Source organism: Rosa chinensis, chromosome 7 (genome assembly GCF_002994745.2).
Source record: "Rosa chinensis cultivar Old Blush chromosome 7, RchiOBHm-V2, whole genome shotgun sequence".
In the NCBI taxonomy this organism is placed as follows: domain Eukaryota; kingdom Viridiplantae; phylum Streptophyta; class Magnoliopsida; order Rosales; family Rosaceae; genus Rosa; species Rosa chinensis.
This window is the reverse complement of record NC_037094.1, coordinates 3,355,232-3,379,952: the sequence shown is the minus strand read 5'-3', so window position 1 is coordinate 3,379,952 and position 24,721 is coordinate 3,355,232. Positions and strand designations below refer to the sequence as shown.

At 38.8% G+C, this 24,721-nt stretch overlaps 6 protein-coding genes across 10 annotated transcripts; 3 read left to right on the top strand and 3 right to left on the bottom strand.

Annotated features, from left to right (window-relative positions):
- Nucleotides 1-2,223: 2,223 nt before the first annotated feature.
- Nucleotides 2,224-5,294, bottom strand: LOC112176396 (pentatricopeptide repeat-containing protein At5g56310). The gene is made up of 2 exons (XM_024314303.1): nt 3,734-5,294; nt 2,224-2,561 (listed from the first exon to the last, which is right to left on the bottom strand). The coding sequence occupies exons 1-2, from the start codon at nt 5,292-5,294 to the stop codon at nt 2,224-2,226; spliced, it is 1,899 nt and encodes a 632-aa protein (XP_024170071.1).
- Nucleotides 5,268-7,893, top strand: LOC112175299 (pentatricopeptide repeat-containing protein At5g61400). The gene has a single exon (XM_024312975.2). The coding sequence runs from the start codon at nt 5,305-5,307 to the stop codon at nt 7,216-7,218; it is 1,914 nt and encodes a 637-aa protein (XP_024168743.1). The 5' UTR covers nt 5,268-5,304; the 3' UTR covers nt 7,219-7,893.
- Nucleotides 7,894-8,120: 227 nt separating this feature from the next.
- LOC112177253 (NEP1-interacting protein-like 2) lies at nt 8,121-10,187 on the top strand. Of its 4 annotated transcripts, none has more exons than XM_024315546.2 (5): nt 8,124-8,377; nt 8,732-8,910; nt 9,119-9,205; nt 9,501-9,653; nt 9,801-10,187. In XM_024315546.2, exons 1-5 carry the CDS (start codon nt 8,278-8,280, stop codon nt 9,921-9,923), a joined length of 642 nt encoding a protein of 213 aa, XP_024171314.1. In that variant the 5' UTR covers nt 8,124-8,277; the 3' UTR covers nt 9,924-10,187. The 4 variants fall into 4 exon arrangements, with proteins under 4 accessions (XP_024171316.1, XP_024171315.1, XP_024171314.1 ...); XM_024315545.2 differs by having other exon boundaries at nt 9,498-9,653; XM_024315548.2 differs by lacking the exon at nt 9,119-9,205 and having other exon boundaries at nt 8,121-8,377.
- Nucleotides 10,188-10,317: 130 nt separating this feature from the next.
- Nucleotides 10,318-13,859, bottom strand: LOC112177251 (ribulose-phosphate 3-epimerase, chloroplastic). 2 transcript variants are annotated; one of them, XM_040510041.1, is made up of 10 exons: nt 13,615-13,859; nt 13,087-13,201; nt 12,774-12,914; nt 12,577-12,690; nt 12,179-12,257; nt 11,577-11,686; nt 11,397-11,453; nt 11,154-11,223; nt 10,948-11,030; nt 10,318-10,405 (listed from the first exon to the last, which is right to left on the bottom strand). In XM_040510041.1, exons 1-9 carry the CDS (start codon nt 13,731-13,733, stop codon nt 10,981-10,983), a joined length of 855 nt encoding a protein of 284 aa, XP_040365975.1. In that variant the 5' UTR covers nt 13,734-13,859; the 3' UTR covers nt 10,318-10,405; nt 10,948-10,980. The 2 variants fall into 2 exon arrangements, with proteins under 2 accessions (XP_040365975.1, XP_024171312.1); XM_024315544.2 differs by having other exon boundaries at nt 10,324-10,571.
- Nucleotides 13,860-15,337: 1,478 nt separating this feature from the next.
- Nucleotides 15,338-18,001, top strand: LOC112177249 (galactoside 2-alpha-L-fucosyltransferase). The gene is made up of 2 exons (XM_024315542.2): nt 15,338-15,811; nt 16,467-18,001. The coding sequence occupies exons 1-2, from the start codon at nt 15,562-15,564 to the stop codon at nt 17,927-17,929; spliced, it is 1,713 nt and encodes a 570-aa protein (XP_024171310.1). The 5' UTR covers nt 15,338-15,561; the 3' UTR covers nt 17,930-18,001.
- A 275-nt stretch (nt 18,002-18,276) lies between these two features.
- LOC112177248 lies at nt 18,277-24,491 on the bottom strand. The gene is made up of 20 exons (XM_024315541.2): nt 24,251-24,491; nt 24,069-24,138; nt 23,856-23,898; nt 23,501-23,578; nt 23,285-23,369; nt 23,060-23,142; nt 22,641-22,698; nt 22,311-22,421; nt 21,851-21,908; nt 21,552-21,648; nt 21,379-21,414; nt 20,826-20,962; nt 20,608-20,678; nt 20,467-20,520; nt 20,215-20,357; nt 19,889-20,026; nt 19,335-19,568; nt 19,162-19,221; nt 18,820-19,062; nt 18,277-18,633 (listed from the first exon to the last, which is right to left on the bottom strand). The coding sequence occupies exons 1-20, from the start codon at nt 24,414-24,416 to the stop codon at nt 18,502-18,504; spliced, it is 2,097 nt and encodes a 698-aa protein (XP_024171309.1). The 5' UTR covers nt 24,417-24,491; the 3' UTR covers nt 18,277-18,501.
- Between the last annotated feature and the right edge of the window lie 230 nt (nt 24,492-24,721).

The following is a 24,721-nucleotide window of genomic DNA, read 5'->3' as shown; positions in this document are numbered from 1 at the left end:
ATTCTAAGCTTTTAATTGATAGCCTCCTTCACAAAGTTGATGTTCCTTGGAGGATTCAAACGTTGGTGGCAGATATCAAGACCTTGTCTTCCCAGTTGTCTACTATCTATTTCAGGCATATTTATAAAAAAAGCAAATTTTGTCACTGATAAACTAGCTTCGTTAGGACATGGTCTTTCTAATACTTCTGTTTGGTTTAATAGTCTTCCCATTTCTGTGTCCCCAGCGTTCTATTTGGATCAGCTGGAAGGGGGTTGCCCTCGTGGTTTTGTTTTGTAAGTTTTCTTCTGTTATAAAAAAAAAAAAAAAAAAACAAAACAAAATTGATCTACCTATAGGGACAATACTTCGTTGGGCAGCCCTTCCTAAGTAAGGGTTGTGTGACTCATTCTGGGTCCAACACGTGTTTTTTTTTTCTTGCGTCATTTGTGTCCCCTTCAACAATTCCAAATCCTTTACACTATTATCACCATTCTTCTCCCCCTCTCACTACACCTCCTCAACTGTCTCAATGATATGCTAAAAGTAGCACCAATTTAACCCTGTAAAATATCATCGTTAGTATACGGTAAATAGGGATCGTTCAAATCCGGGATTGAGGGTACACCTGTAATTGTACAACAAGTAAAGAATTAAAATAAATACAAAGTATAATATTTACAAAAATAAAATAAAGTATATATACAAAATAACAAAACCAAAGGGGGGTATAGACTTAGGGTTTTCGAAAATAAAAATAAAAATAAAGAAAATATAAAAACACATGTACAAGAATGAAACGTAGGAAACAAAGATCAAAACCAATTCCATATAATCAAATTCGATTCAAACCCTATAATGGATCATCTAAGTCATGAGAAATAAGTTGATCATGTGAAACATTCGAAGCAAATGATTTCCCATATTTTACTTTCCTTTACTAATTAACCTAAGTGAAAGCACCTAGATCAATCCTATTAAACATGCAATCAAAGTCTAGAAAGCTAGCTAATCAACACATATTCAATGCAAGAAGCATAGAGAAAGGTTATCAACTTAAGTGTACAACCTAGAATGAATAAGTTCATCTATTTGCAATCATTTTCAATTAAATTCGACTTTTGTCCAAAGCCTTTACTATTTTTGATTTAAGTTCACAAAACTATTAGGTGAATCGTTTACTTAAATCTAGCATCAATTATATGTAAACCCTAGATGTTTCAAACCATATAAGATAAACACACAAAATATATCAATCAAACAAATTTAATTGAACAAACTCCCATAAGCAACTTTAGAATCACAATCATAGAATTCGAAAACTTTATTTAATCATAAGAATTAGGCTTAAACTTTGCCCCAAATGTTATTGTTAACTAGTAACAAATTCATACGAATTCAAACAAGGAAAAACAAAAAATGGTTACAAGAAAAAATAACGAATTACACCGTGAGTGGAGATGGAGATGGAGAGCTTAAACGTTGGACTTGAATCTTGAAAGCAAGTCTTCAAGGCTTCACAGCTTCAAGGTGGATGATGGAGGCTAGGTCTTCACGGCTCCTTCTTCTTCTTCCTCTCCTTGCTTGAAAACGCAGAAGTTGAAATAGAGAATGGAGAGAGGGAGAGCTTATGACGTTGGGAGATTTTTCTAAATGGGAGAATGTGTATGTGACGTCCAAGAATGGGGAGTATATATAGGGGACGTGAACTTGGTCTCCAAGCTTCATGAATCTTCTTTTATTTTCCCAAAGAATTATCTGAAAATTCCACACAGCTTTGACCAATCACAGAGTGCCATGTCAGCTTTGTTGCGTCATCCGACCAATTAAAAAGCTCTAAAATAAGTCCATAATCCTTTAATATATATATATATATATATATATATTTGCAGAATTTCCAAGGATTATTTTTTATTTTCTTCTTTATTTTCGGCCAAAATTCCTTTAGGGATTGTAGGAACGAATCTGGACTTGTTTTTGAACCTTTCCTTCCTTAAATCTCTCCATGGATTACCTTTAATGTTCTCCCCTTGATTTTCTCTTGATTTTCAAAGAAAAAATCTGATTTAATCCCCCAATAATATCTCCAAAGTGATCTTCTTGTAATTCTCCCTTAAGTTTTACTAAAAACAGAAACTTTCTAAAAATAGAAACTTTCCTAAACAAGAATGATTCATTTAAGGAAATAACTAAGTAAATACGAGGAAATAACAGTTAAAACGTTGGATTAAAATGCTCCTATCACTAAACAACGAGCTTATTCACTGTCAAATACAGCAGCTTCGTCCCCAACTTCGCCGGAAAGTTCACCCCCCACCGCATATTCAGCATTACTCTTTTCCTCACAGGCAAAACAGTCCTGGCCATCACAGTAATCCCATTCAAAAACCCATCTTTCCCACCATTCCTCAAACACAACTGCCTCTCCTCAACAGACTCAACTCCACCATTTACATCTTTACCCCCACGAGGCTCCAAACTCAGCTCTTGCCAAGAAGACGACCCTTCCGAGACAAACCCACCATTTAAACCAGACCCAGAATCCAAATCACCATTTGAGCAAGACCCAGAAACCTCGGAGTCTGAAAATGAGGACTTTTTCAGTGAAAATTTTCCGAATTGGGGCTTGATGTGGAGAGAGAAAGTTGGGTTAGTGTGGGAGAGAGAGAAATGAGCTGTGAAAACAAGATGGGAGTGAGGTGGTGGTCGGGGGGATGAATCAGACGGTGGTGGTTGGAGAGGTAGAGTTAGAGATAGGAGCGGCGATCGGGAGCCGTATCCGGCGAAACGGAGCAGGAGAGATAGCAGCTCCGACGAGTTTGGTGAGTCGAGAACTTGGGGATTCGGGTTTCAGACGAGGCGGCGAGGGTTTGAGGAAAGGTGGGATAGATTCGAGAAAGGAAATGCCTGCGGTGGATGGGATGATAGAGAGTGGAGAAGAGGAAGAGGAAGAAGGAGAACAGAAGACACAAATGACGTAAAAAAGAAAAAGAAAAAGAAAAAGACACACGTGTTGGACCCAGAGTGAGTCACACAGCCTTGGTTAGGAAGGGTTGCCCATAGCTGGGCAGCGAGGTATTGTCCTACCTATAGGGCATTGTGTGTGGGACTCTGGGTTCGTCCAAGGTTTTAAAAAGCAGCCATTAGAGATATATTAGCACTTAAATATTAGGATATAATTATATTGGAGAAATCAGTAGTATATGCATTTGTCGGAAAAAGAGGATATACGGTATTCCTACTTTTGAAAAAAAAAAAAAAAATATATATATATATATATATGGACAGATATATAGGCATATCTGTAGATAATGATAACCTTGGATTTGGCTGCGGTATATTATTGAATTAATACATCAGGTCATTTTAATAGTTTAGCTTGATTTCGGCTAATCTACGACTGTGTGGAATTAGTCTACATCACTTAAATGTTAATGTATCATATAACTTTCTTATGTATGAATATGTCGACGGCCACAGAGATTCAACATCTATGGTTAAGAAAAGAGCATGTATAAGATGTTAGTGCAGTTCAATATGTGAAGCAGGCAATGTAAAGCCAACTAATTAAGGAATGAATAACTAGTAAAGTACAAAGACACAAGGAACAAGTTTGGTTTTTCTCACTCGCTTTCCTATTCTTCAAGGGAAAGCATGTTTAATGTGCCTGGTTCGCGGCCTTCTTGCTGGGCTTGCCTTGTGATCTCGCCAACCATTTCATAGATCAAAGATTCATGTTTATGGGTCCTATCACCTGCCACAAAACCATGAACAGCTCCATTGATTTGAACCCAACTTCGACCTGGAGGCTTCTTCACGCCCACGTGAACCATTTTCTGTCTCACATAAGCAACATCTAGCCATCTTTTAGCAGAAGCATACACATTCGATAAGAGCACAAGATACCCTGCGGCTTGGTCAGGGTCAAGTGCAACTGTTAACTTTTGAGCTGCAAGTGATGCAAGCTCAGAATTCTTGTGAAGCATGCAACCGCCGAGGAGAGCACCCCACACAGCGTCATTTGGCTCCATTGGCATAGTCTCCACAAGTACATGAGCTTCATTTAAAAAACCAGCACGGCTTAATAGATCGACCATGCAGCCATAGTGCTCAATCCTTGGTTCGAGTCCCCAAGTCTGCGTCATGAACTTGAAAAGTCTCCGGCCCTCATCAACTAATCCAGCATGGCTACAGGCACACAACACCCCAAGGAAAGTAATTTCATCGGGTCTTACATCATCAAGTTCCGAGCTCAGCATCAATTGAAATATTCGAAGAGCTTCCTCCCCGCGACCCTGCTTTGCGAACCCAACTATGATGCTTGTCCACGAGACAGTGCTCCTTCTAGGCATCTGCTTGAACACCTTATACGCTTCATCAACCAAACCACAACTGGCGTACATATGTATGAGTGCATTGTACACAGTCACCAACCGCGACTTAGCTCTAACACACAATCCCTCTTCAACGTACCAGTGAACCCACCTTCCCAATCTCAAGTCCCCAATTTCAGCACAGGCCGATAACACCGCCACTAGCGCAACCTGGTCCGGTTCCACATCCGCCTTCCTCATCCGCCCAAACAAACTCAAAGCTTCCTTGCACCTCCCATTCTGAGCACACCCCGCAATCATTGTCGTCCACGACACCACATTCCTCTCCGGCATCTCATCAAAAACTCGCCGCGCCCCATCAAAATCCCGGCTCCTCACATACCCCGAAAGCAGCGTATTCCAACTGACAACACTCCTCTCACGCATTTCATCAAACACCTTGCGCGCGCACTCAACACCACCACCTGCATACAAACTAACCAAACTGGTCTGAACAAACACATTAGAACCAAACCCACCACCCAAAACTCTCCCATGCAACTGCTCCCCCTCTCTAACCATCCCTGACCTAGCACAGGCACTAACAACATACGAATACGTATACCCATCCGGCTCGGCTTCCGTCGCCGCCAGCCTGTTATACAACTCAACCGCCTTCCCCGGAGTTTCGCTGCCAGCATACCCTCTGATTATCTGGTTCCACACAGTAGTACTCGGACTCTTCACATTCCCGAAAACTCTCAGCGCATTATCAAGACACCCACAACCTACATACAACGCTAGTACCTTAGAAAGAATATAGCTTTTTTGGGTGAATCCATGGACCACTATCTGTGTATGAATTTGGGTCAGATTTCGGAGTGTGTTGCAGCTCTGCAATAGATGGAAGAGGCGCTGCTCTAAAGCTCTAGAGGAGGAGGACGAGGAGGTTGGGGGTTTAAGGTAGTCCTTTAAATCGCAAACTATACTTTTCAAATCCATAGCCACCGCTATGTTGAAGCTTTCCCGTCCGAACCGGACACTCTTCGCCAGAGCATTCGGTTCATCGTCGTCTTCGCCGGCCGATTTCACCAGCACTATACTGAATTGCAGAAGCCCTACAGAAGCGTTTGAACTCTTCAATTCGGCGTCGAAACAAGCCGGCGCAAGGAAGGATCTTCAGCTTCATTCAGCGATTACTCATGTGTTGGTCAGAGCCAAACTATATATTAAAGCCAGGTGCTTGATAAAAGACTTGATACTAGATCTTCAGAAGTCCTGCAAATCCCGCCGGGCCTGTGACTTGGTTTACAATGCACTTAGCCGTTTGGAGAGGTCTAGATTCTCTGCGCGGAATGTTTTCGGAGTTTTGATCATTGCGTTATCTGAGATGGGTCTTGTTGAAGAAGCTTTGCGGGTGTATGGCAGCATTGGGGTGCTGCCAGCAACCCAGGCTTGTAATGCGCTCTTGGATGGGTTGGTGAAGGCGGGTCAGCTTGATTCGATGTGGGAGCTTTATAATGATATGGACTCTCGCGGATTAAGACCTAGTTGTGTTACGTATGGGGTGTTAATCGAGGGTTGTTGTAAGAAAGGCGATCTCGTAAATGCACGTAAGGTGTTCGATGAAATGCCTGAGAGAGGGATTGAAAGGACAGTTGTGGTGTGTACGTCTCTTATTCGTGGGCTGTGCAATGAGGGGAGGATGGTGGAAGCTGAAAGCATTTTTCGGACGATGAGGAGAGATGGTGTGATGCCAAATCTGTGGACTTACAATTGTCTGATGGATGGGTATTGCAAAGTGGCTGATGTCAAACAAGCCCTTGTGTTGTACTCGAACTTGCTAGGCGATGGCTTGCGGCCGAATGTTGTCACGTTTGGTATTTTGATCGATGCACTTTGCAAAGTTGGCGAACTGATGGCTGCGAGGAGCGTTTTAGTGTGCATGGTTAAGTTTGGTGTTGCGCCTAATACGTTTGTGTACAATGGTTTGATTGACGGGCATTGTAAGGTGGAGGATGTTTCGGAAGCAATGGATTTGAAATTGGAGATGGAGAAGTATGGTGTTCTTCCGGATGTGTTCACTTACAGCATACTAATTAAAGGTCTATGTTCAGTTTGTAGAGTGGAAGAAGCGTATCAGTTGTTGCAAAACATGAAGAAGGAGGGAGTTGCTGCAAATGCTGTTACGTACAATTCACTAATCGATGGGTATTGTAAAGATCGCAATATGGAGAAGGCTTTGGAGGTGTGTTCTGAAATGACCAAAATTGGTATAGAACCAAATGTCATCACCTTCTCTACTTTGATCGATGCTTATTGCAAGATGGGGAACATGGAAGCTGCTATGGGTTTGTACTCGGAAATGGTAGTTAAAGGCCTTCTGCCTGATATAGTAGCTTACACAGCTTTGATTGATGGCCATTTTAAAACCGGGAACGTGAAAGAGGCTCATCACCTGCATAAAGAGATGTTGGAGGCAGGCCTCACGCCCAATGTTTTCACTCTTAGTTGCTTGGTAGACGGCCTTGGTAAAAATGGAAAGAGTTCTGATGCAATCAACCTCTTTTCGGAGAAAACCAAAGTCAGTTCCAATACAGATGAAACCAAGGAAATGGATGGCGACTACTGTTCCCCAAATCATGTGACTTATACAGCTTTAATTCAGGGTCTGTCTGTAGATAGCCGGATTTTCGAGGCAACCAAGTTCTTTTTGGATATGAGAGTCGGTGGTTTGAGACCAGATGCATTCACTTACATTGTCATGTTAAAGGGCCACTTCCAAGCGAAGCACACGCTTGGCGTGATGATGCTGCATGCAGATATGATGAAGACCGGTATCATTCCCAGTATAGATATACGTCCGGTGTTATGTAGGGCTTACCAAGAAATTGGTGACCTAAAATCAGCAGCTAAATTATTCTGAGATCAAATAGCTTTCATTCAGGTCTTTGCAATTCAAATTGCGTGACAAGAGGTTTGTTGGTCAAAGAGTTTGAGCCTGCAGCCCTACACAGTTTGGGAAGGAATGAAGACAGTATGTCAGGTTGGGACCCTTTTCTGAGTTCAGTATCCTGTGTCATTGTGTTATTGATAGGGAAGGACTGGCATTGTTGAATAGTCCAATGCCATTACTGTGAGCAGCAAAATGCAGCTTTTAAGCGATCCCAAAGTTCAAAAGTTTTTGGTTATATGTCAATTTTATCCTGTCAAGTTTTTGGTTATATGTCAAAAGTTTACGATATTAAAACTTAATGATTAAAAGTACATGCAATGATGTTCTTTATTTTTTCATCGAATTTGTCTGAATATGTAAAAATACATACTTCTCTCACAAGCATGTACAAGAATATCAGTCATTGAAACTTTACATATATGTAACTATAAAGTACATACATCAATACTGGATCCTCTACAGTATGAAAAAAAGAAGTATTTTCAGAACTGATAGCACTAGATTTGCATCAATATCCTCTACAACCCACCATGTAATGAAATCTTTAGAAATCATTGAACTCTTTTTTTTTTGCTGACCTAAAAATCATTGAACTTTGAATACCATTAAAATTTGAATAGATATTTCGAAATCCCGATGGAATACTCATAGATTTTTAAAATCCAAAAAATCTAATGTGAATACACGTCCTTAGGAAAAAAGAAAATATGCATTTGTTTGGTTTCTGGTCCAATCAAAGTTCTCACCTTTTTTGCATTTGTCAACTTTGTCTGGTCATGTGCAGTTGTTGTTTCCTTTTCCAGTTTTCCTTATCAATCCAACTTTCCCCTTCCTTATATTTCACGGTAGCCAATATTAGCAGACATTCTGTAATATCTGAGCCCTCAATTAAATTCCCCAGCACCAACATCATGTTAATATCCAAATGAATTGAATTTATAGGTAGCTAGGGGTTCCAAATATGTTAATCTCCCTTTACCTTTGATATTCCTTCCGTACAACTTCCAGTGATCCGACGCCGTGTTGGTCATGGAGAGCGGAGAGATTCAGAGGGTTGGAATCCTTCAACGCCTCCCACTGCTTGTGATCAACTTCGTTGCTGGGACTCTGGTTCTGCTTTTTGCCCTTGGTATATATCTATATTCAAGCCTTTTTCTTAAAGTTTTGAACTTTGAGTCATTAGGGTATTCATTGTTTGTGGAGAATTCCATATTTGCTTCTGGGTTTTGGTTATTCAACTCTGCCTGTATGTGGGTATTAATAAAGTTGTTAGCTTTTTAGCTTCTGTATATTTAGGTGTCTTCCCAGTTGTACCATTTTATCTTTGAAAATTGGAAAGTTTAAGGTCTTGAAGAGCACCAAGTGCAGAAGTTGATGATGTTAATGTAGAAGCTGCTGATATTCGAGCAGAATAAACATTGAATGATAGGTCAGTAACTGGGTGTGGACTGATATGTATCTTTGTATTGTTGTCCTATTGCAGCGGGATTTTTCGCAGGAGGCATTTTTGGTGCTTTAGCCGGTAAGGCTTCTGACAGTGGTATTATTCGTGGAGCAGGATTGGGTGCTGTTGCTGGGGCTGTTCTCTCTGTGGAGATTTTGGAAGCTTCACGTGAGTTATTGCGTCTTGGTCGGCCTGGCTCACGAAGATCTTCATTGATGGTTAGCTATTAATCTCTGCGGTATCTGTTTCTCTTTCTTTCTAAGGTGCATAGGTGCTCGTCTTCTTGAGGATTGACTGTCATGATTTGAACATATCACGTTTCGGCTAAGACCATTTATAATTGTGAATCTATGGTGAAGCTTATACATGCATAGCATCACATCATTTTAGTTCTCTTTCAGTTTGTGAATGGTAGTCTTAATTCAGGCAGAAATTACAGAGGAGCTTATTTGTTGGAGGTTTGAGGAGGAAAACTTACCACCGCCAGAAGTGCTAAGTGCTAGCCATTGGCAGGTTTTCACTAGTTCCCCCATATATTTCTCTTTCAAGAAGCTATTACCTTTTGTAGCATGCATCTGAAATGTTTTGGTGCATATAGACATGCCCTGTTTTGCTGTTGGTAGTACGTGGATGTGCTTCCCTTTCTATCAAAGCATTGGTTTTAATTTCTAGCTGGTATCTTACCACTTATTTCCTTAATCTTTCCTTCCTAGATTTTGACATGAACCCAAAATCTGTTGAAAAAAGCACTGCCCTAATGTTCTTCTCTCAATCACTTATTATCTGAAATTTAAGCTGGAATCAGCAGGTTAACTTCACTAATCTTAACCTTGATGAGATTCGTGATGGAGTAGTTGAAACCAGAGGGTTGTCAAGGGATTTGTTCAAGAAATTGCCATATCATGAGATTCTGGGGGATACCAAGGCAGCTCGGGTTTCCTGTTGTACAATATGTTTGCAGGTTATTACTCTTTCAGAGAAGTCTTGAACTTTTACTGTGGGAATGGCTTGATGAATACAGATATCTTAAATATTCCCATTTCTGTATCAAAGAACTAATTGAAGATGGCATGGTCTTAATCTTGACGTAACAATGTGGTATATGCAGGATCTTGAAGTGGGAGAAACTGTAAGGACCCTGCCACTCTGTCAGCATACATTTCACTTGGTTTGTGTGGACAAGTGGCTTGTTAGACATGGTTCATGCCCTTTATGCAGACAAGATGTGTGATAGAATTACAAGCTGGTTTTGTGTACAAAGGTGTTTCAATAGTCAATTGGGGAGGTGGTTTGGTAGGATAGGTTGGTTATTTGTAGCTTAGCCTTTGCATAAGGGAGGTGTTTCTTGAATTTGTGTGAAGCTGTAAATATGTCTTCACAGTTTCTGATCATGGATTGACAACATGCCCCTTTTGGGGTTGCAAATAAATGGTGTTGCATAAAAGCAGAGGTTGTGGATACGCCTTTACTAGTGGAACAGCTTGTTTCGTCATAATAGGAATGATTGCTTGGTTCATTTTATTTTTTGAGGCCAAAAGAGGAAAATATCGATGAACTTTGCATTAAGCAAGGTAGTATAATTCTGAAAAACAAAGCATATACCCCACAAAATAGCCAGGTGCAAGGGAAGAAGAAGAAAGAGAAGAAATGCTTCATTAAGATGGAAAGGATCAATTACAGAGCCAAGGGCTTGAAGTTTGAATTATGAAACCCCTGTAAAGGATATGGTACAGAACCCTGTGTATCAGTAGGAGCACCACAAATTTGATTGCTTATTTGTTTATCTCTATTCTCATATAAAAAATATATTGCAAGAAGTGAGAGCACATCCGAGGAGAAGATGAAGTGACGAGTACAATTTCTAACTTGTACTAAATGTCTGCAAATATGAAGACATTGTTACAGAGGTTAGTCACAACAGAAAAAGGACCAAAACCACACTTTGCATCACTTATGAAGGCTTCTATATACTTCCTTATACTTAATTTGTCAATTGTTCAAATCCATAGTTGTGTATAATGATTGATCCACTGTTCAAACTGTGCCTAGTATATTGGTAAAAAGAATTTAAGAAAATGCTAATGGGTCCTTATCATCACTATCAAGGCTTTCTGAGAAAGGTGATTCTTTTTTTTTCCTTTTTTTTTTCCCTCTTTAATAATCCAACCACAGTAGTGAAGTTGATACTTGGAGAATTAATTCAAAAACCCCAATGGAGGAAAGGTGACATATATGGAAATGAGATAAGAAATCACCTGCTGAAAACAATGGGTCATTCAGATATCAATTCACACCGCAACTGCTTCGGGCCGTTTGCTGGTTTTGATTCCTTTTATGGCTGTAAATGGACATTTAAAATCGATATAAAGATTGAATTGCATTAGCTCGTCTGGACTTTTTTTTTCCCAATAATCTTCTCTTTAGCAACAATATAAAGGTTCTGAGATTTTTTGGTACATACCTGCAGCATAATCTTTAGCTCCAAATACAGCAGAACCAGCAACAAGAGCATTAGCTCCAGCCTCAATAACCTGCCACCATCGAGAACATTTGCAAGCTAGATTAGTTGAATCAACATAATTTGAATCCAGAAGTTTGAAGAGAAGGTAAATGAGAGTCTCTAATAGCATCTAAAAGCTCAAAAATAAGACTTGTATGAACATAGAACAGTTCCATTTGAGTTAACAGCTCTTGGTCCACAAACCTTGTATGCATTTGCTGGAGTAACTCCACCATCCACTTCAATCCATGGGTTCACCCCCTGTGGTAACAACAAACAAAAACCTTCAGTTCATATTTTAAGTGTGTGTGTGTGTGTGTGTGTGTGTGTGTGTGTGTGTGTGTGTGTGTGTGTGAGAGAGAGAGAGAGAGAGAGAGATTATACTTTCTCCACACACAGTCTCCTCAAGTCTGAAATTTTCTTCACTTGGCTCTCTATGAAGCTCTGGCCACCAAAGCCAGGGTTTACGGACATAATCAAAACCAAATCAACAGCTGAAACATGCAAGAAGATAGTCAATATCATTTTTCACCAGATGATATACTACATAACTTCTGCTATCACATTATTCAATGTTCGAATGATTTAGTATGAAATAAATCTGATATATTCTCTCTGCACTCCCCCTTTCCACACATGAATTCTATAGAAATCATTGTCTTTCAGTATTGCTAAGAATCTAATTCCTAAATATCTGTGTAAGAAGCCTTTGCACAGCACACACCTCCGATTAAGTTCAGTCCTCGATCATCTTTTTAATTGATATTGTCCAGATTTTGTTCACCTTTTCATTTAAATTACCTCAACTATTTGTAGCCTAGCCTGTCAGAAAGGCTAGACATGAAACCCTATAAGCAAAATACACGATAAGGGAATGAGCCTTGACAATCAGTATCCATTTCAATGATTCAAAAGGCAACAAATAAATGAATAATCATAATTCGTGAGAACAGGAGAGGATATAGTATTTTTAAAAGAAAACTCACCATCGAGGACATACTCTATTGCACTTAGTGGGGTACCAGGGTTTAGGACAACTCCAGCTTTAGCTCCCAGACTCTTTATCTGAATTGTACCAAAAGTAAATGATTTTTTAAGAAAATGACTAGTAGAACAAATCCAGTTCATTTCCGGTAATGCTCCATGGTAGCATGTTATCATCATAAATGTTTAGCAAGTTAAGTGGTGTCTACAGGGTTTAAGATCTCTGTCATTAAAAACGCAAAGACAAAAAAATGGACATAAGCATACATCTCTAGCTCTGGATTCACCAGCTGTGTCTATCACTCTTCTTCTCTTCTCACTAAACATCATTTTGAAGGAATAGAAACCAATAATGTAAGTGCTTTAACATTCAATCACAAGGAAAAGGAGAAAATCTTACTTGATTAACAGCACGGTGCAAATGGATGGTGGAAGATTGTTCACAATGAACACTGACTATGTCGGCTCCAGCTTTGATAAAATCTGGTACTCTCTGATCAGGTTCCACAATCATCTGCAAGAGTTCAAGTTCACATTAGAGTTTGATTCTCATTCGGCACTGATCAATCCATATCAAAACATATAGAAGAAAATTACCAGATGCACATCCAACGGAAGATCTGTCACAGGGCGCAAGGCATCAACCACTAGTGGTCCAATGGTAATGTTTGGAACAAAGCGACCATCCATCACATCAACATGGATCCAGTCACAGCCTGCCAACTCAACAGCTTTTACCTAGAAAAAGTGAGAATCAAACTCTAAATCCAAATTGATATGAAAATGCCACAGATACACAAAACTACAAAGAGTCTCAAACTAATACTGTTTACATTTGAAAAATGTACTGCAACCCTTATACTTGAGTATCTGAAGAAAAAACTGACTGAGATAAAGAACAGAAAAGAACCTGGTCTCCCAACTTGGCAAAGTTAGCAGAAAGAATCGATGGGGAAACAATGATATCGCTTTTTGAAAACTTGTCAACCCGAGATGTAGCCTTCACCACAGTCTTACCTTTCCTCCTGAAATCAAACAAAAATAAGCAGCAGAAGCAGTCTCAGAGCAGCAAACTATCATTATTAGGACATTTCCAATCCAGTTTAGCCACCTCATAATTAGAAAATGCAAAGCACAGCTTTCACAATACCAGCTTATCAAAACTGAATGAGCAGAATATCAAACAACTCAGCTCTCACATTCCACAGAAAGAAAAGAAATCATATGTATATATATTCATTTGCAATCTACCCATCTCAGAAACTAAACAAGTTACCTCAATTTAAATCCTAACCAGAACAAAATTCACAACACGAAGTAATGATTTTCTGAACTGGGTTTCATCCAAACACACAAAGTTGCAATCTTTACGATTCAAATCCAAAGAAACAATCAAACCCAAATGGAATTCAATCAAGAAAGTTAGAAAAGACTCCACCTTGTGAAGGTAAGCGAAGTGGGTTGTGAAAGACATGGCTTGTGAAGCTTGAGACCTCCTCCACCGAGCCCAGTGATCTGGGACTTGAGAGTTGATGAACACAATGAAGCAGCTGACATCTTGTTCTTCTGAATCTGTCTCTGGGCCTCAACCGTTGGTTAGGTACAAGTCACAGAAGAAAGGCTTGCTCTTTGTTTTTCTACTTCTTCTTCTAACTTTCGTTCCCACCAATCTTTCAGCAGAGGATTGAAATTGAAAAAAAAAAAAAAAAATCCCGGAGAAATTTAGGAAATAGCCCTGTGGACGACACGTGGCGCCTTGGTTTTTTGGTTTTGGGATTTTCTTATCTGCAATGGTTGGCGCTCTAAAAATGGCCAAATTCGGAGTGTGGTTGACGTTTGCAAAACAGACTCAACAACAATTTTCAAGGTTGATGAAATCAAACATGTTCATCTTCCTTTTGTGAAAGAGTAAAAAGAGATTGCAACAATTTTGCTTTACCTCGTAATCTCGTATACATTTAACATTACGATTTCTTACCAATTATAAAACCTTTTTTTTTTTTTGGTATAGTTTACCAATTACAAAACTTTGAGATTCAGTAGACGGAGATTTAGGTGAGAGTGTGAGCCCATAAAATGTGTTATTGAATTGCTCCTATAACCTCTATTCTTGCCTTTGGTATATGCACTTCTTCTTCTTTCTAGATTTTTATTTTTTTTATATTTTGAGGGATCATGCACCTCTTCTATAGAAGAATTTTTTTTCTTTTTTCTTTTTCTTGTAGAAACGTCAACTATTGGTGCTCAGATTAAAATGAAAACTGTTTTTCATTTTCTTTGAAATAAAACATAACAGCCCGTAAATGCTAACCCAAGCCTGATTTGTTTGGTTGTCGACAAAAAAGCCCATTGTATAGTGTTTATACATCTTCATGCCCACTTTTAAATTTTTATAACGAACGATTTGTTGTAAAAAAACATATTTTGTATTTTTCTTGTATCGTCTCAAACTCTTGGTTGGTTGAGTAAAATGGTGCATTTTTTATTTTTGGGACTATCCTCCTAGCCGTGTTTTGCAATTCCTTGATGCAGGTGTTGTCGTATGTGTCTAAAAAATTTTTCCTCTTTTTTCCGATGAAGATAAAAAGAGTGTTGTTTTACACTTGATAACACAATTTATTCATCATTGTTTACAAATCCCAATTTCTTTTCCATTTTTTCCTTTGCCACCTTTTTCTACCAATATGATGAGAAATATTGCCATAGTTACCTCCAACATGCACGTTTTAGCTAACTAATTTCTCTTATTAAGGAATAAGAATTATAACCACATGATGTGATGTAGTAAGGTTAGTCAAGCAATCTAACATAGAACTTCAGTGTCTAGCGTTTGAGTCACAACTCCCATTAAATCGGGTTTGTGCATCTGCAGTGAAGGATTAATCTGACTTTGCTGAGATACTCTCGTAAATCTAAATCCGAATGTTGACTAAATAAGTGTGTTATTAATTCGCTAATGTAATCAAAATGTTTTACTGCCTCACTCTCTATTAAATAATAAGAATTATGAACTACTATTATCTTCCTGAGCTTGATGCTACGAAAAGAAATTCTAAAATATGAAATGCTCCCGGTCAATGATACAATATTCAGTAATTTAAACTCCTTAGATGTCAAATTAATTGTCAATTAAATATCCAAAAAAGACTGCACCGATTTTCATCAATCACCGACGTTTATTAGTTTCAATCAAAAAACCAAATCGAAGTCCTCGCTTTGCTACGTGAACGTGTCACCCACCGCGCTTCTTCTTCTTCTTCTTCTTCAGCTCACTTCTAAAACCCAACGCCCCCGTTGATCCAAATCGACCCAGATCCGAATACCCATTTCCTCAAGGTGGACCCGAGCGAGGTCTCAGCACTACCCAGATGCCGATCGTCACAGAATGAAGAGGTTCAGTAAAACCCTGAACGGCGATGACCCATCAAAATACTCGGATTCGGGTACCCGTAATGCTCTGACAGACCCGGATAGGAACCCCGGTTTGAGTCCAATGAGGGTGATGGGGATCTTTATAGCTTGCTTGATTCTGTTTTCGGTTTTGTTCTCAATCAATGTGGTTCTCAGAGACCCACCTTCTGATGCTGTTCATGAAGCTTCAAAAAATAGAGTTCTTGAAGTTGAACCCAGAAAAAGTAGGTCACTTTAGCTTGATTTCTTGTATTATTGTTTAGTGCAAGTGTGTATTGTTAAGTAGTGTTGCTCTATCTATGTGATTTCTGGTCCAAGTCTTGATCTTTGTTTGATTGGATTGCAAGGTTTAGTTTTTTTTTTTTTGGTGTGACATAGTTGAAGCTTTTGCATGACCTGGTTCTTCATTTATTGTACTGGTTTTGAGAGAAAGTTAAATTTGGACTTGCTTGAACTGACTTGATGAACTTTCTCAGCTACTTGGGATTCCCTAATTACCTTTGTTATATATGATAAATAGTTTTTCCTTATTCTCTTTGTGTATGTCCTTGGCAATTTGTTGTTGTTGTAATGGTTGGTTGCTCTACTATCATACTGAAGTATGCAAATTAGTGAAAAACCAACGTAAAGATTTTGATTTTGATCAACAAACGTCACCATGTTCAAATTTCAGCTACATTCTCTGTTTGTTTGTTAGTGTTGTGAAATTTTTGTCTTTTTCTTTCAAATGCAATGCCATCACTTTTATAGGTTGATGATCTTATAAGCAATCCAATTGAAGATCATGATCTGTCTACAGTACTCATGAGTTACTTGATAAAGCCATTTGTAAAAGCTTCTAATATTCTACCGTTCATTTTTCATTTTTGCAATTCGCAGGTTCAGAAGATCAATTTTTGGATCCTGAAGAGGTACCAAAGGATAAGTTGCTTGGCGGCCTTCTTGCTGCTGGATTTGATGAAGGATCTTGTGCCAGCAGGTACCAGTCAGCTTCATATCGTAAAGAAATGCCACATGAACCTTCTTCTTACCTTTTATCCAGGTTAAGAAGTTATGAAGCTCTGCATAAGCGTTGCGGACCTAATACTGAATCCTATAAAAAAGCCGTGGAACAACTCAAGTCTGGCCGTCATCCGACTTCCTTGGATTGTAACTATGTGGTATGGATTTCTTATAGTGGATTAGGGAATAGAATACTGACACTAGCTTCAGCATTTCTTTATGCTCTCCTGACAAACCGGGTACTACTAGTGGATCCTGGAGTGGACATGGTTGATCTATTCTGCGAACCATTTCCGGAAGCCTCATGGTTCCTCCCCATGGATTTCCCCCTTAAAAATCAGTTTGGCAGCTTGAATCAGAAATCTGCACATTGTTATGGGGAAATGGTGAGGAAGAGCAACCTCACAAATACCGACCAGTCACTGCTGTCATCTTTTGTGTATCTCCATCTGTCCCATGATTATAATGATCAAGATAAGCTTTTCTTCTGCGACCAAGATCAAGATTTTCTCGAAAAGATACCGTGGTTGATCGTGAGGACGGATAACTATTTTGTCCCATCTCTTTTCTTGATCCCATCTTTTGAGCAAGAACTCGGCAATCTCTTTCCAAGGAAAGAAACAGTTTTCCATTTCTTGGGTCGGTACCTGTTCCATCCCACAAATGTGGTCTGGGGACTTATTACTAGATACTATCAGGCATATTTAGCTAAAGCAGATGAAAGAATAGGCATCCAGATCAGAGTCTTTGATACCGGGACTGGTCCATTTCAACATGTGTTTGATCAGATCCTATCCTGTGCATTGAAGGAGAATCTATTACCAGAGACCAATGGGCAGGATCTCATAGTCACTCCATCGGGAACTTTGAAGTCTAAAGCTGTGCTAATTACTTCTTTAAGCTCCGGATACTTAGAGAAGCTAAGGGACATGTATTGGGAGCATCCTACTGTGACAGGAGAGGTGATTGGCATTTATCAGCCGAGTCATGAGGAGTATCAACAAACTGAGAAGCATGCGCACAACCGAAAGGCATGGGCTGAAATGTATTTGCTAAGTTTGACGGACATGTTGATCACAAGTTCATGGTCAACTTTTGGTTATGTGGCGCAGAGTCTAGGTGGGCTGACACCATGGATACTCTACAAACCGGAGAATAGGACGGCCCCTGATCCTGCTTGTAAGCAAGCAATGTCAATGGAGCCTTGCTTTCACGCACCTCCCTTCTATGATTGCAAGGCCAAAACAGGAGTTGACACAGGTGCACTAGTTCCTCATGTGAGGCATTGTGAGGATATGAGTTGGGGTCTTAAATTGATTGATCGATCCGATGAGTTTTAGTTATCATTACAAGTGTCTGTCTATTGTTGTTGTTACAGTATGATTATAAATTATTGTTACAGTTTGTTCATGAACGCTAGAGCATTTTTGTCAGTTCATCCAGCAACCAGTTTAGTATTTTGTTGGGCAAATTTAGAAGCCTTTTGAAAATTTTGTGTCACCATACATAATTCCTGAAGAGAATGAAACAAAAAGGGGTCTCTTTCATTACAATTGTAATGGAGTTGTAAACCACACTTGTTCTCCAGAGATGCGACTCACAGTTCTTGCAACTCGTTTTTAACTAACTAGAACATATAAATGAAAATATACAAATAAATTTGGACTTTTCTTTACAAAAGCGTATACAGAATCAAAAATCTTCTCTAAAGTAAATACCTAGTAAACTGTTCTGTCAAAATTAAAGAAGATACTTGACCGGAAGCTGTCATCTTTAGTTTGAGGATATCTGGGGCTTGTTCATGCCTTGACAGAAATAATTGGCAGTGATCTCTGTCAGCATCTGAAGACTTTCCGGCATCATATGGGATTAGTGAGCACTATTTTTTTTCTTTAAAAATCTAGCAGCATCTCTACTGATCGGAGTCGGAACCTGATAGTGGCATTTCATAAGAATCTCTGGGTTCCATATCAGTAATAGAAGGAGGTAGGTCTTGAGTAGATGCTGCTCCACTGCGGTCTCTCCTCCTTCGACTACTTCTATTCTGTAAGATAAAGAGTAATGCACATTAAACAGGTCATATGCGTAATCTAGATTGCAGAAAACGTGGAAAAAAAATACATTGGTAGTTGACATGCAAAGACCAGTAACATGCGTAACAAATTTGAAGTTGGTGGAGGACTAAAAACTGGAAGCAAAAGGATTGCATAACTAAAAACTTATTGTTCACCTTGGAATTTGGTTGATTTGACAATGGAGTTGCTTGACTCCTTCGAAGCCAGATGTTACCGAAAGACATTAGTGCTGCCAGAAGCAAGATCGGACCAATTCTTGGATCTTCCATACGATCATATACTCCACGTAAAATGCCAATGATGCTCTGCTTTATCGTCTTTGTTGAAGGAATACGTTGAATACTGCTGGACCATATTGGTTCCGAATCATCAGGAACCAGTTGAGGAGTTCTTGTTCTCTGCAATGGAAACAGATATGTCAAGCAGGGTAAAGAAAAGCTCGCAAAAAAGAGTAGTTTAGGGAACTGCTAATATATAATCAGGCTCAGTATATTTACATAGTGAGGAAGGTCTCTGGCGTCACCATCCTTGATTATTTGGGAGATCCATTTGGTAATCTGTAGAGAAAATGAAAAAAGAAAAAAAAGGGAAAAGAAGCGACCAAGTTAGAATAGAGGGGTGACCTATGAGGCATTATACTAACGGAAGACCTGGAGTTACAATCACATACCTCTGGAATTTCATCTGAACCATTGTACTTTGCCACAAGCTGTGCTGCAGGATCTAATTCCTGGTCCTGAAGTGAATCCCATATGCTTTTAGGCTTTCCCTCTGGCTTCTCACTCTCTTCTGATACATTCCTTTTGTAGCGTATAATAAATAACTTAGGTACATCGGTCATATCTGTCCTTGATCCACAAGTTTCATAGCTGGTTTCAGATTGGAGGAAGAAGAGACAATATTTCTGAACAAAAACGTAACCTTTAGTAAGACACAGGAAGAAGTAAATTACAGTGACTCAGGTCCTGCTGCTGATTTGCAAATGATCATTCCAAGTAGCTTGTGATATACATAATAAATTAAAATTTAAAAAAAAAAATTTAAAATAAAAACAATACATGATATTTCCTCTTTAAACTGTTTCTAAGTTCATTACACTAGAATTTTCTGTTGCTGGGCATCAGCTGATGAAAGTAAATCTCAAGAGTCAAGACCAGGCAAAATAGTTTTAAAAAATAATAATAAATAAATAAATAAAAAGATAAACAAACAACAGATATCCACCTTTTGGGCTTCCCCATCAAGCCAAGCAAATGTCAGTCGTTTACTTTGAAGTGCACGTGCTGCTGGTGCTGTTTGTTCTTCATCAGCCGGTATCGACTTAACTTCATTCGATAAAGTTTCTTGAACCCTGCGCAAGGTCTATCAAACTTATGTCATTCACATCAATAGCTAAATTTGAAAAAAAAAAATATATGTATTTATAATAATTCTGAGCATCAGTCACATGTACGGTCGAGACTCAAGACTTGACACAGTTTTTCTGAGTTCACAAAATCACAAATTAGAGCAATGTCGTAACGAAAAAAAAATTACAGGAAAGAACTTACTCTGCGCATTTGACTGAGTTGTGGGCTATGCCTTCCTGCTACAACAGCACAGTACCAAGTAACGGTATCGTATCCAGCACGAGAATACCCTTGGGCATCGCAACCCAATTGCATAGATGTTGTACTCCTCAACTGAGGAAGCTCTGAAAGAAAACACTGAGAAATCAGAAACAGCCACTCTATGCTTCAACAATCTCATAACGAATTCTTTTGTATTAAACAAGGACTACTGTAAAAAGACAACAAATTTACCTTGCTCTTTATTCTGTTCGATGATATCTAAGAGACGTGAATTGCTGAAAGACCCTGCAATGCAGAACGTACAGCATTAGCTATCATATGAAGCACAAACTTATTTGTTCAAAAGGATCTGAAGTTAAGAGAGTAGCATGCCATGGTACACAACAGGTTTAACACCAGGATCTTTCAGAAACACTATAGCAGGTGCAGATTCAACTTCAAACCTGTGTCCAATAAAACAATCCTCTAAATCAAAGATGCAAATGTTTTGTCACCCAATTCATGATAATATCTTAAAATCAACCGGAAATATTAGACCAGAACTAACATATCCTCTTGTATGAAGATTAATATAAGGAATAAACACTCACGAATTGAACCAAAAGGAAGATTCCTCTTCTCGCCACAGCACAAATGCAAAAGAAGCATGAGCCCAATAACTTTTAGCAGCTTGGCGTACAATTGGAGCTGCACGCTCCCCTGTTTTTGAGAAGAAAATGACTTTTACCTATCCGCCAGGAGAACAAGATCATTACATTCAAGTATCCAAGTGAATCGTAAAAAGTATAAATAATGCACAGGAGCATGTTGCAGAGACATTAATCAACTAAAATGCATTAGAAATTCATATCAACATAAACATACTCAAAGGTTGCAGTAATAGGAATATATAAATTTCTCGACTTGTATGAGGGTGTCTGGCTGTGGGTGATTCAAACACCTCAAAACTTATATACCACAATAGAAGCTCAAGTAAAGAGATATAGTAGACTAATTAACTATCAACTGATGCAGGACGAAATCATTGAAGCTTCTAGTTAATTTCTTAGGTAAGCATAAATGTGATCAGCAATCAACTTCAAAAAGAGAACACAACTAAAAGGCATCATACGAACAATGAAGGAACTATAAAACAAATTGTACCTTATGAAGACTAACTTTTGCTAGAAACTTCTCCCCCTGAAAAAGAAGACCAGTTATAGAAAAGAAGCGACACACAAAAAGAAAGAAAAAAGAGAGTGGTAAACTAATAACATGTTAATTGGAGACCAAATAAAACGAGGAGTACAAAGACAGAAAATTCTCATTAGGATTACCAGTGACTCCTTTGAGTAGTAAAGAATACGAGGTAAACCGAGTATGGTTGTTGCAAACCAATCTGTAACTGAATCAATTGAGGGGTCTCCTTCATACCTAATGTAAAAGATTCAGATGCATCACCGTAACTAACAAATGAAACATAACTTGTCGGAGTGCATCAAACAGGCAGGAAAGCCAGAAAAAGGAACTTGCCCTTATATAGCTGTAAAAGAGTCTGAGACTTTGTGTAAATAAATTGAGTTTTTACAAAGCTGTACATGCAGAGAAATGACCTTATATCTAACTACAGTCTCACCTAATAACGCACTTGGCACTTTTACATCCCTGGGGAAAAGCGACAAAAGAAGGAAGGCCTGAAAAAAAAAATGCAGGTAGAAATGAGAAACAAAAGAAAGTCTAACAATTTCAATAGGAAGAGTTTCTTCACCCAAGAAAATTCTATAATCAAATTTAGAATGCAGACTAGTATTGCAGCCCTTAACGCTGGTACCAGTTAACATGCTATGAACTCTAAGATGCACAGTATGTTTACACTCAAACATAAAAGTATATGATCATAAGCCAAGAAGTATTCTTAAAACCTGTCGGATACTCACACCTGATAAAACAGATATATGATGCATGCATAAGGAGCTGAACTTTTGAATGTTTTTAGTTCACATTCAAAAGTTCCAGGAGCTGCACTTAAATGAAAGCACAAAGCTTAGTTCAATAATGGCATGCAAAATTGATTATTGGAGTAGCTAGCCACTTACTATTCCTGAAGAAAGGTTGTCCGGTTGGTTTTTTATCAGCAAGATATGTTGCTAGCTGAATATCTTCAAGATCTACCTGAGCAGCTTTTGCCACACCATCCAAGAAACCAGCTGAGATAGAGAATCAGGAAACAAAAAATGATCAATATACATCTATCTATAGTGTGCACATATACATATATTGAGAGAGAGAGAGAGAGAGAGAGAGGTAAACTTAAATCTGGTGCTTCAAATTAGAACATACCAATTCTCTTCCAGGCATGAGAAAATTGAGAGAGAGAGAGAGAGAGAGAGGTAAACTTAAATCTGGTGCTTCAAAATAGAACATACCAATTCTCTTCCAGGCATGAGAAAATTGATCACAGCTTTTGCTCCCAAATGAGCACAACTGATTCAAATTACAAGGAGCCTCAATTAGGAGCCAATATACATATAATTGGGTTAATAAGCAGTTAAATTCATTAGAAAATAGGACAACAGAAACATAATGCTTAATTTTAAAATCTTAGAATTCAATACTGAAACTGACAGGACATGGTATGCCGCATTCTGGTTATATGTGGACTTTAATTTCCTTTCAAAATATGTCAGTCTATTATGTAATACGCATTACTCTTTCAGGTATGGAAAGAGAAAACAAGAGAAAAAAGCTCTATCAAGTAAAACCTCAGATGGAAGGTGTGGGAAATGAAAAGACAAAAGCATAAGCTGGTTATACTCTCATTACATGCAGACTAAAGTGACCTTACCTGAATTAGCCAAGGCTTGTTGTCCTGAAACATGGTCTGGAAATCCTTAGAGGTAATGACTGGAAGGTTATGATCTTCAGAATCTAATACAAAGAGAAAATTGTATTTATTCATTAGCCAAGAAACGGTGAGAATTGTTTAACGAACAGGAAATAAAATAAAAAAAGTAAAAGTAAATACTAAAAACAGTATCAACATGAGTAACAGCTTAAATTCTTGACTAACCAGAAGCAGCAGACTCTAGTAAAGGAAGGTCTATCCGTGAAAAGCTTTCTCCAGCATATTGCTTTTTGAGCTTCTCAATTACATCCTATCATCAAAAATAAAACAGTGAACACCTGGCAGATGCTTAGAGGAAACAACATGGATGGCACTCCTAGCTATATATGTCAGTAAAGTTTTGATGTCAATAAGGCTGTGGGAATGGAGGCAAGAACTCACTATTTGCTCCTCAAAGCCAAAAATGTCATAGTTTCTTTTCCATGATGGATTTGTGAGCAACTCATAAGCATATCGAATCTGCAAATCATGTCCATTACCACAGTTAGAGAGAAGAAGCCAAATACTACTACCTATGAAAAACTACATGTTAATAAATTAGTGACAAACCAACTGTAATCCTACTACTGCTATTCCAAAATCGTAGATAAAATTAAAATACAGGCATATGTAGCAGAATGTATCTAGAAATTTAATAGTACAAAACTGCCTAATACATGCTTGATCAATTTGGCTGTATAATGCATTCCATCTCATATCATTACAATTCATAAGGCACAACCAAGAATCAACTGACCTTTATAAATTCGAGAGAATCCGGAGCTTGCGCTTCTGAATTCCTGAAATAACAACAGGTCGTAGTTATTTAACAACTAAAATCACATTGATTGATTCATACATGAACACAGAAAAAGGTTTTCAAACTTTGGTATACATAGGAGGTTATCGAACCTACAAATTGTAACGACATGGCGTATGAAAGTAGCGAAAGGAAGAGAGAGGAAGTTACCACGTCGAAGAAACGTTGTCATAGGCCTCTTTCACTTCTTCAATGGAGCTCTGACTCCTCAGACCAAGAACTGCACAATTCAACAAATTAAGATATATATATATATATATATATAGAGAGAGAGAGAGAGAGAGAGAGAGAGAGAGATTGACAGAGAACGAGAGAAAGAGAGAGATAGTTACCGGCGTAGTGAGAAGGAGGGAAGGATTTGGGAATAACAGAGAGCTGGAAATACATGGCGACGATGAAGAGAATCAGAGGCAGAGAGTAGGCTCTGATCGTCGAAGTCATTGACGACGAGCTCGTCGCCTTCGCCTTCGCCGCCGCAGAAGCAGCAGGGATTGCCATGATGCTCAATTGCCGGCGAGCGAGAGAGAGAGAGAGAGAGAGTGAGGAGTTCTCGGCGTTGAGCCCAAAGGTGAAAACGACGACTTGGAAGCAAGCACGACCTTTTAAAGTGGGAGCTGAGCGATGGGCTTTTTCCAATGGGATGCGGACACGTGTCATTCGTGGGGATAGTGGAGTTTCTATGGGAGTGGTCGATTGGGTGGAGTTCTTCTTCTTGAAGATTTGCTGTTTTTGGGCCAGCCTTGAGTTGAGGGGGAGAGTCCAGCCCATTTAACATGGGCTAATAGATTGCAATGGACAGTTTT